Here is a 12,140-nt window from a genome sequence, read left to right on the forward strand (position 1 = left end):
ACAAGACTCTAATCATTGCAGCTCTGTGGAGCCTCTACCAACAGAAAAGCAAACAAAACGCTTTAATTCTGCAACGGGCCGCACTATACCTGGTGCTGATAAGACACACCCTGCTCATAACCTGCCATGGGTGTTCAAACACTTTTACAAAAAGACAATTAGCCATGTAAACATTTATATTTGAAAATAAAAATATCACCTCAATCTACCCATAACCCTGTAATTACATTTAAAACATACAACCCTACAAATCCCAAATAGAACCCCTGGGACATTTTTGCCCCAGGACGAGACAAAGGAGAAATAAGGTGAGCGATATACTATAAATCAGCACCCACATTCACAATAACTGCAAATATACATTACACTTCCATAAAACACATTATAATCAATTACATTTGTGGCTGATTCTATCTCTTTATCGTACACCATCTGTAATATTCAATGTAATATTTGCACCATATGCAAATTGAACAAGTAATGAAACGCCTCTTCATTACGCTGCCTCTATTAAACTGAAATACTGTGACTGTCTGTCATGATCCGGTGCATTTTGGTCTTCCTGGAGTAGTTTTCCACTTCTCTCCTGAGATGTCGACTCCACCTCCGGGCAGAGCTTTGGGCCCCAGGTCCACCTTCTCCTCACCTGCGGCAGCATTTAAGACCAGTGCAGACCTTCAGTCTTTGCCAGATTGTCAGCTTACGGTTGTGGTAAATTGGCCTCCCTATTAGGTACGCTGCTAGCCTGTCTTTGTGTGACCTCATGCTCTGTGCTCTCGGCAGGAGCCTTGGATCTCAGTCACCTCAGCCAAGAACTGGATTCTCTCCTATGCTGGTCCCTATCACTCTCTACTGGTTTGTAACTCAGACTTGACTTGAGCTACTTTCATGTATAAAAGTTATCTTCACAACAGGAAAAATGACACAAACAAAGCACAAAGAGAGAAAAAACATACAAAAAACATTCTTTCCAAGCTCCTCAGACAACATACAAGTATTTATTGCCAGATGCAAACATAACCCATCTGATCTTTGCAGAATACTGAAATATATTTAAAGTTTGTAGGAGGGGATTTAAGAGTGAAAGTTACACTGAGCAGTTGGAAGCACAGGTTAGTTTAATTTTAATACATTGCAGTTTCTTCATTTTAAATTAAGCTGTTACCAAAACAAACGGAAAATGCAGGAAAATGTCTGGCATTGTTGTGGTCCAACTTTCACATGGTTTATTGTCTGTTAGCTAGCTTTTGTCAGACGAGTTGATGTCCAGTCAGTTCCAAAATACTCCTGAATTAGATAAAATAGTCAGGGTGTGTGGCTCAACTGATAGCAACAGCTATGAAAACTCACTTAAATCACTTGACTGTGTTTATGTTGTGCCCTTAAACAGGGGAAATAGTGAGGAGAGGTGAAAGAATGGCACGGACACGCAGCTCTCACTCTCACTCCAATATTCTCTTTTGTATGGATGCACTCAGTCTCAGGACAACAAACTAAGTCCAAACTAAGTCACCATTGTTTGCTGCATTAGCTGATGAGAATACTTTAGATAACATGAACTTTAACATTGGACAAAAACATCTTTTTAATTCACATATGTTAGCTGACATAGTCACTAACTTTCCACAGCAATGAAATAATACGGTTAATACTGTATGTCTTATAATACTGTATGTCTTTCAGTAGTTACCCCATACAGACAGTAACAGAAAAATCATGACACAATATGGCAGAGTACTAGCGAAAACTAGCATACACAGCAATGGACTTTAACTGGAACTTCTCGGCAAAAACAGCACAATTCACGTCTTTCGTTACAATGAACAATGATAATGGCTAATAATCAACAGTAACACGTGCTGCCACATTTATTAGTGATGTGTCGGTCGTGAACGAAACGGCTCTTAGAGCCGACTCTTTGAAGGGAGAGAGAGAGAGAGCCAGGGACAACAACGTCACATTAGAAAGGTATAGTAATCATCCACAACTATTTTCATTTTCAGTTGTGGATGATAAAGGATTCAGAAAGTTTATGCATGCAGTGAATCCTATGTATGCAATTCCAAGCAGGAAAACACTGTCACAGTCTGGCTGGGGCAGACTGTATGTGTTTGCAAAAGAGGACTCAAACGCAGACCAAAAACTGAACGTGGCCTGGATTTAACAAAAAACAAGCCGTTTATTGAGGCTAGCAAAGAGGGTACAAACAAAAGGGCATTGGTGAAACTAAACAATAACCTAAACTGGGTGAACTAAAACTAAACATGAAAAAACCTTAAACATGGTGAACTGACATAGATGCCTGAAGTTGTGACATGGATGAGCAGACGACCTGACAAAGAATGACTGAGAGCACACGGACTAAATACACACAGGAGGATAATGAGGGAAGTGGGAACACATGGAGAAACAGCTGACACATGAACATAACGACGTCACAGTGGAAGAGTAAAACTAAACACGCTGAACACAGGAACACCAGACCTCTTCAAAATAAAACAGGAAACATACTGACTGAACTCTAGACATGTAAACTTAACAGCAACTGGGGAGACGGAACATAGGAACCTGAAACATGGTACAAAAACGTCACAGTAGACACAACATGGAACACAGGGAAGCCATATTACAAAGCCAAAGAACTAAACCTATGATAACCATAACTGAGACCTAAGGAAACAAGAAACAGTACAACAAAGGACTCAAAACATAACCCATAATATAAAAACACAAGATCTCTTCAAAATAAAGTAGGAAACATAATGAGACGCAGACATGACAACCAGAACTTGACAACGTAAGACACAGACATGAAACACATGAAGAGCAGGGGAGCCTTAACATGGGTTGGAAACACAAGGGGGAACTAATAAGCAAATGAACATAGGAGACCTAATGAGCTTAAACATACTATAAACATCAAAATGAACTAAAACTCAAAACACTGGGTCATAAGACCCAGGATCGTGACAAACACTCTCTCAAAAAAATCATCCCAGGCCCATATGACAGAGAATATGCATCTTCTTTTTGTTTTCATATTTTAATTTATATTTAATTGTGTTGTGGTTTGCAGTGTTTTGTTTTATTTCACTTTTAATTTGTTTAAAAGGAAAAAGCTGAAAATTTAAATAGTCAAAAGTTAAAATGTGATTAGTTGGTTTTTGTAATATATGATTTATTTATTACATTTTATGTGGAGTGAATAAATAAAAGTATATTTACGGCGGTCCATAGAGACAAAGCACGTACGAACTCCAAAACACAACGGAAGTGCTCCGGGATGGACAAGGAACAAGCCAGGAAGTACCAACGACTGGATTTGGTGTGTGGTAGTAACAGGTAAATGCAATTTTGTTTTTCAATTATTTGAATATATATGAGTGTTTGTGTATAAATACACAAACAATACACACATGCTTTCAATTGTGTAATTTAAGTGATGTAGGTAGCTCTGCTTTGGAAGTTCAGTTAACGCTAGAAATGTGTTTTGGAGTTTGTACGTGCTTTGTCTCTGGGGGCCACCACATATATTTATATATAAACGTATATAAATAACCCACATTTTTTTACATTAGTAATTCCTTTTGTGCATAATTTTATATTGTTTTTGATAATAAATTAATTAAAGCAACAAAACAACCTCAAGAGCCGGTTCTCTAAAAAGAGCCGGAATTTCCATCACTAACATTTATACAGTTCTGTGGATGGCAGCTACCTTAAACAGAGGAAATAGTGAGGAGAGGTGAAAGGATGGCACAGACACACAGCTCTCGTCTGTACTGAGTGAAGGAGGAGACGGGCAAATCCACCTACTGCAGCCCCGAGGCATTACCAATAGATCGACGCACAATCAACCCAGGCAAAACTTTCACTACTTATCCCCCTCTACACTCCCACTGCATATCACATAAAGCAAAACAGTCAAAACAACAAATAAAACAATAATAAAGACATGACACAAAATATAGGGAACAGAGATGTACAACTCCAAAACTAATCAAATTTATGATCCACCACATTTATTTATTTATTTATTTATTTTGTTTCACACATGGTACAGCAGTAATGCATTCCCATACACAACCTTCCTTTCAATTAAAGTAACACTGTTTCCATGCATGAAAAGGAGCAGGAAGAAGAATAAATTCTTATTGATACCTGCCCCCTATCTGTGATAATACAAGTAGGCAACCAAAATTACACTCTGACAATTTTCTGCACATAACAAAACAAAACAAAGCAAACAGAACAATATACTCAACAATGAACAATACCACTAAATATCAAACTAAAAGGATCATTTTTCTACAATTAAATTCTATTCTTTTCAACTTCTTCATATTGGTTTATCATTTTATTCTTATAGCAGATTTTAAATTGAGAAACATTTATACAACACTTAAGATGATCACTGAGAGAATTCCAGTTTCTTATGCCTGTGACTGTTGGACACATTTGCCTTTGTGTGGTTCGAGCAAACCGGTGCTTAAAATAAAACTTCCTTCTGCCGTCCCCATTTTCTGAACACAATACAAATAAACTTTGTAACTTAAGAGGTAGTGTTTTATTTTTCGCCCTAAACATAATAGTTAAAGTCTGTAATTTCACTATGTCTTCTAGTTTTAACAATTTCGATTTTATAAACAAATTATTAGTGTGTTCTCTATATTTAACATTATGCATAATTCGAAGCGCTCTCTTCTGTAATAAATATAATGGTTTCATATTAGTCACGTATGTATTCCCCCATACGTCAACACAATAGCTCAGATAGGGTAGAAACAATGAAAAATATAATATTCTCATTGTCTTGTAATCTAATATATATCTAACATTGCCCAGGATATAAATACTTTTAGCCAACTTTCTTTTAACATGTTCAATATGTGATTTCCATGTTAACTTGTCATCCACTATTACACCCAGAAAACAGAATTCTGCATTTAGGCATGTAAATTCTATTTACATGCCTAAATGCACTCACTACACAGCAAAACGACCAGTGTTAGATTAACTCCCACAGTCATTTTCAACACTTTTTCAGGGTTTATATAGCTCCACACTCTTTAGAGTTAAATCAATATTTTTGAAATAGTTAAAATATTTAACACTGTTCATGTTTTAACTCTCAAAACAGATTTAAAATAACACTTTAGAGACTGAATAAGTGACAATTTTTAACCTTCTGGTTAGTGTTGGCTATAGTGTCAGGCTTTCTACACTGAAAAGTGTTCAAATTAAATTCTGAGAAAGAATTACATTGCACACAATACATTTTCCCAAATGGACATTTATTTTGTCATAAATTTTTTTTAAGAGGGTACAATGTACACTGTCTAATCTGAAACACTGTCTGACCTTTGCATATCAAAAGGTTTATAAAACTTTAGATCTGACATTTTCACTATGCATCTCTCCTCGGTATGTACAACTCTGAATACATATAGATGGTTATCAAAACACTCTGTTTTCCATAAATAAAATGTCATCTTCAACCAAAAGTAAATCACTTGTTTGGCAAAAGACAGACATGTCTTCTTCCACTGCACTGCAAATAACAACTTCAGCTTTATATTATCTTGGGACAAATTAAACACAAAACGTGCTTTTAAAAGTTCATCAAATGCCCCACGTGAGGGGCTTGCCTGGCATGGATGAGATGCTTATCCATGGTGATGTAGAAGGTGTCAGTCTTGCTCTTCTGATGCCTGACAGCGAGGAGGTATGGTTGCCAACCTTGTTGTATTATATTCTAAGAGCAAAAACTAGAAAGAAACTAGTTACTCCCTTGAGTCTAGTTTCTTGAGAATATTTCAAGGATAAAAGATCTGATGTCTCAACAGGACCTGGAAAAACTAGTCCATGCATTCATCTTTAGCAGGCTCGATTACTGTAACAGCATCTTTACAGGTCTACCTAAAAAATCAGTCAGACAGCTACAGCTCATTCAGAACTCTGCTGCTCGAGTCCTCACTAAGACCAAAAAAGTGGACCACATCAGTCCAGCTCTGAGGTCTTTACACTGGCTGCCTGTCCGTCAGAGGATAGACTTTAAAGTTCTGATGCTGGTCTATAAAGCTCTGAATGGTTTAGGACCAAAATACATCAGTGACCTCCTGACCCAGTATGAACCTTCCAGATCCCTCAGGTCATCTGGATCCGGTTTTTTATCAGTTCCCAGAGTCAGAACCAGACACGGAGACTCTGCATTCAGCTTTTATGCTCCTCATATCTGGAACAAACTCCCAGAAAGCCTCAGATCAGCTGAAACACTCAGTTTATTTAATCCAGGTTGAAGACTCACCTGTTCTCAGCTGCATTTGAATAAAGCACCAGATCCACACTTTTAAGCTTAAATTTCAAAACTTACATTTTAACTACTGATTTTATCTACTGTTTTTTTAATCAATTTTAAATCATGCTTCTTATTTGTTTTTTAATGTCTCTGTAAAGCACCTTGAATCACCTTGTTGTTGAATTGTGCTGTATAAATAAACTTGCCTTGTGTTCCCTCTGTGTATTATTTCATCTCTAGCCTTTGCTTCTTAGAGTTCTCTGCCTTATGGTTTATGTCCCTGTTTTTTTTAGTTGCTCTGTCTCCACCGTGTCTAGTCCGTGTCTCAGTGTTATACTTCCTGTTTTACTTTGAAGGTCTGTGTCTCATGTGAGTGTATCCTCCTTTGCTTCCTTGTCTTGTCAGTTCTGATAACCCCCAGCTGTGCTCTCCTTCTGTGTCTCATTCCCTCGTTATTCCCCAGTGTATTTGAGCCCTGTGTTTCTCTGTGTCAGTGTCACGTTGTCCCTCATGGCTGTATTTCGCTGTGTGTTTTCCCCGTGAGTTTAGTTCATTCTTTCCCAGTTTAGTGTACTTTTCGTGTCGCATGCGTTTTCCTGGCCAGCCAATAAAGCTGTGATTTTTGAGTTCATCCCTCATGTCTGAGAGCCTGCATTTTGGGTCCAACTCCTGCCTGCACACAACCAGAAGGACTCATCCAGGCTGGAGAAACTGATCAGGAAGGCTGGCTCTGTGGTCGGCATGAAGCTGGACACTCTGGTGACAGTGGCAGAGAAAAGGACACTAAAGAAGCTGCTGGACACTATGAACAATGCTGGGCATCCTCTGCACACGGCCATTAACAACCAGAAGAGTCTGTTCAGTGACAGGTTGCTTCTCCCCAAGACAAGAACCAACAGACTTAAAAACTCCTTTGTCCCACACGCCATCAGACCGTTTAACTCCTCTCTGGAGGGGAGAGGGAGGGGAGACAGGAGGACAAAGGAGGGGGGAACAACTAAGCTGTAGTGCCTCTTCACCTCACTGTGCAATTACCTTTTGTGCAATACTTTTGTTAATAGTCAACGGTGCAATAGACTCCATACTTGAAATGTGCAATCCACTTGTATTTTTATTCCTATTTATTCTATTTATCCCCTTCATATATTGTATTTATATATATGTGTGTGTGTGTGTGTGTGTGTGTGTGTGTGTCTATATATATATATATATATATATATATATATATATATATATATATATATATATATATATATATATATACACATATACATACATACATACATACATGTATGTATGTATATATATATGTATGTATGTATGTATGTATATATATATATATATGTGTATATATATATATATATATATATATATATATATATATATATATATATATATATATATACATGTATGTATGTATGTATATGTGTATATATATAATATTCTGTAACTGTAACTTCTATTGGTGCTGTGCTTTTGGAAACAGAATTTCCCAGAGGAACCCACCCGAGGGATTAATAAAGTTTTATCTTATCTTATCTTAACCGAAACCTGCCAGAGACAAATTTATATTTGCCCCTGAATGCAGCTTTAACCTTTAATATACAAAAAATACAACTCACTTGTAGAATCATCTCGATGATTTTCTGGGTGACCTTCTGCTGACTGCACCAAGCGAAGCAACTCTGGTGTTGACGTGAGCTTCTTAACCTCTTTTATGACATTTGGCCTGAAGAACGTTTTCCATTTCTGAAGCAACCTGGAGGATGTGTCGTCATCGAACAGGAGAGTGAAGTCTTGCTCCACCTTTGAGAAAGAAAATTGTATTTGAAACAACTGCTAGCTCCAAATTCTATTTAAAACAAATCAATTCTACCTTACCAGTCCTTTTGTATCCAGGAGTCTTGGAAAGGTGGATAGGATATCAACACTTCTGCTTGGGTCATTAATAAGCCTCTGACGCTGCTGAAATGTGTCTTTCATCTTCTGGAAAATCACAGAGTTGTCTGTAGTATGTTTGAGCAAAGACATGTCCTCCTTGCAAGCATCCCCATCAAGCTGGTGTACAACACTCACAGTCCTTTGGGGATTTGGGTCACCTGAAGAACTGTCTGTAAACTAGTGATGGGCAGATGAAGCTCCATGAAGCACTGAAGCTTTTCATCCAATTGGTTCCCCCCAGCACAAAGCTTCTTGAAGCTTCATTTGCTCTAGTAGGACACCTGCTGGACATAAAAATATTATTTGGCATGAATTTGAAGAGTGTGGCCTTTTGCACACAGCCTGTAAATGTCAACAACAAAAGGAGTGTGTAAAACATGTATATTGTAGTGATGCAGTATACTGTGTATATTTATACTGGCAGTATGGAAAATGATTATTTGGAAATGCTTAAAATGGAAATGATCATTTACTGTGAGGTGAGGTGTGGTTGGGGTGTGGACAGTAGTTGTGCTTTTGTAACGTTGAGGTATGGACAGCTACACACTGAGGCCTCAGTCCTGCCTGTTCACATTTTATTCTGTAAAAACTAAATTTTCACTGCTTTTATGACCTTTTAGTGGGGAGAACATAGCTAGGATTTAATGATTTAACAAATCTTTTACATCCTTTGTCCTCCACAATGCTAAATGGCTGGGAGTCCTCAATCACCATGCTAACCAGGTCTTCATCTATTTGAGATTGTTCTCCTGAGGAAAGACAATAAAGACAAAGCACAAATATAAATATCACACACGTAACTTATTACAGTTGTATAATATTGTTATATCATTTAGTAACATTACTGCATGCTATATTATCATGACATTTGATGGCTCACCTGGTCTTGCTCCACAATCGGTGTTCCCCTTATCCTCATGCAAAGCTCTGTAGTGCCTAAGCATGGATGAGGTGTTGTTGTTATATCCCAGCTCCCTGGCACATAGCAAACACTTCACCTTGTACAAAAGTAAAGCCGCTTAACATAAATTGTATTGCACCATCAGTATTATGAAAATACATCTTCTGTAGAAATTTACATACCTTGTTGGGAGGAATAAGATCAAAATGTTCCCACACAGGGGAGGACATCCTCCTCTTCTTAGCTGGCTCCATTCTCTCCTGACTTTCTCTCCTCACGCTCATAAACCTCCAAACTGTCTCCAAACTCTCACTAACCGCAACTCTCCATCAAACACCCACATTTTGAATGAAGTCTGAGGGGTTTATATCGCTGTCATAGCTCGCGGCAAAGTTCGAACCACTTCATGAACCAGTCACGTGGTACAGCCGGGCAGCGAGGCTTCGGACGTCATCATTTTCAGCTCCTCCCATAAATGAAGCAAGCCTCGATACGCGCATCGCGGAAACGCCCCCTCCATTACTCGACACAAGCTTCGAAGCCTCGATACAGAACGTCACATCACTACTGTAAACATATTAGGTGGTGTTGGAGATCCACGACGAATCTTTCTTTGGACAGTTTTCAGGCGCCGAGAAATGTATCCTGCATCATAGAAGTGCTGCTGGATAAGTGAAAACACAAAATATTTTGTCAGATTTAGGTCATAACAAAATATCAGATAATTTTATGTCTATCATTAAACAATTTTATATTGTATAACACAAAATTCCTGACCTCAGGAAATCACATGATAGGGTGGGGCCAGGTTTCGCAATGAGCTCACCCGAAACCCTGGCTGATTGGGACCCACACCTGTTTTCACACCTTGGCTCATGTGATTAGGTAGAGCAGTGGTTCCCAAACTTTTTTCGCTGGGCCCCCCTTTGTTTTACAGAAAAATGGTCGCGCCCCCCACCCCGCGCGCGCACGCGCAAACACATCCTCCAACCCCACACGCCCATATTTTGCTCAATTGCGGTTTATTTCACACCTCAAACATTTAGTAAACAATTAAGCAAATACAAGTAATCTGCAGGTAGTAATAAAATAAACTACTAACTCTTTCACGCTGCGTCCGCACCTACACGGGTGTTTTTGAACACGCAGCTGTTTCATCCACGTAAACGGCGTTTGGAATCACCGAAAACGGAGATTTTTAAAACTCATTTTTTGCGTTTACGTGTGGACGAGGAATACAGAGTTCGTCACGCAACGTCAAAGGTATGTGCCTTTTTTCACATCAGCTGTGCGCCACATTGTTGTTTACGTGAGATGAATTGCAGAATGGAGATAGAGACAAAATACTGTTAATCTGACTGTCTGCAGGTTTTACACGCAGTTACTGTCCCTCCATTTACAAAGGCAGAGGCGTCACGGTGTGATTATTTTACATGTAGTTGTTTTTTTCCTGTAATAATATTCAACATTGCTGTCAATACATTTTTCAAAAAATGCCTCTCTGTGCAAAATGGGTTCAAAAACATAAACAGCTGTGGGATCCTGTTTGTCTGTGATTTGAACGGGGGAACAAATCATGGCAGGATCAGCCTGATGTTATTTGTATCCTGCTGTAACTTTACTGTATAAAGAGCTAACATCTCCAACATGTCAGGAGTAGTTAGTCATTACAACAAGTGTTTGTGAACTAAACATCAAGAATGTGGGATCCTGTTTGTCCGTGATTTGAAGAACCCAGCGCTGCTCCCAGGGAAAACCAATCCTGCAGGGAGACCTACCTCGGCACTTGTGCAGGTGAAGCCAAAGGGCAGATTTGCTTCACCATATTTTCTAGTCTTTGGCTTAGAATGAAGTTGGTTTGGAAACATATTCGATGCTTCATCTCCTGCTTTGCGTTTGTGTGGGCGCCCCGTGCTAGCAGTGTCCAAGCATTGTTTTGTTGTTTTTTTCCCTTTTCATGCCGCGACCCCCCCTGCAATGGCTCTGCGCCCCCCCTAGGGGGCGGGCCCCACACTTTGGGAAGGTCTGAGGTAGAGGATCAATAGGGGGTCCATGACCCTCTTGCGGACACTCCCACTGGGTTTAAAATCTGGGACTCTCCACCAATTGCTCTTAGAACTGAAGAAGCTTCTCGGATGAGAGGTGAAATGTCTTCAAGCAACGTAAAGAATTTAGACAATTAGTATGCATTTATTTGGCACAAGTATAAAAAACACAACATACACTGAATACTTACCCGTGATTATCAATCATGTGAGCCACAAGTATGTTAACCATCTGTCGTCTTGTGGCATCCTTCATGGTGTTTGTTGCTTGGTATTCCTATATTACTTCGTCACCACCAGACTTGCTTCTTAAGACAGTCTCAATTAACTATTAAAAATGAAAAAACAAACAAAAAGAGAAAAATTAACATTGAGCAAAAACCTGGCAATAAGGAATCTTTCTACAAACTCGAGAGGAAAAAAACAAAGCGTAAGTGTCAAGCTTTGCAGCAACCTGTTTAGCAGATACTGCAGCAGTATTGTTAATTCTTCATTTCTTGCATGGGACCTCTTCTAAGATTATAGTTGAGGCACGTGAGCTGAAGCTTGAGTTGGAGTCAGACAACTCAGAAGCAGAAGACAGATCAGAAAACGTCAAATAATTTGTTCAATTGAATGTAAAGTGCTTAATTATACTTTATAGTGTATCTCACCATCATCGGAGAATACTGTTAACATCACGTTGCCTTGTCCAAAAAGGTCACTGAATATTTTCGCATCAACCAAGTAGCTCTTACAATATGCATTTAAATATTATTGTGAACATATTGTTTATCCGAGATAAAGTAGAAATACCCTACACACCTTTTACATTAAATTGCAGAAAGTCGTACTGTCCTTCATCCTCATTTAGCTTCACATACTTCAGGTGTTAATTATACTTAACCTGGACCAACATTCTTTATAAAAATGCAAGACTGAAAGTTTAAGAGGACAAAATAAAGCCTACCCTGAG

At 38.7% G+C, this 12,140-nt stretch overlaps 1 protein-coding gene across 1 annotated transcript; it reads right to left on the reverse strand.

Annotated features, from left to right (window-relative positions):
* Window positions 1–536: 536 nt before the first annotated feature.
* On the reverse strand, window positions 537–10,439 carry LOC146360741 (uncharacterized). The gene is made up of 5 exons (XM_084921321.1): window positions 10,422–10,439; window positions 9,709–9,804; window positions 8,180–8,416; window positions 7,921–8,104; window positions 537–646 (listed from the first exon to the last, which is right to left on the reverse strand). Exons 1-5 carry the CDS (start codon window positions 10,437–10,439, stop codon window positions 537–539), a joined length of 645 nt encoding a protein of 214 aa, XP_084777447.1.
* Between the last annotated feature and the right edge of the window lie 1,701 nt (window positions 10,440–12,140).

This window comes from Perissodus microlepis, chromosome 23, assembly GCF_051167445.1.
Source record: "Perissodus microlepis isolate ML-2025 ecotype Zambia chromosome 23, ASM5116744v1, whole genome shotgun sequence".
NCBI lineage: Eukaryota > Metazoa > Chordata > Actinopteri > Cichliformes > Cichlidae > Perissodus > Perissodus microlepis.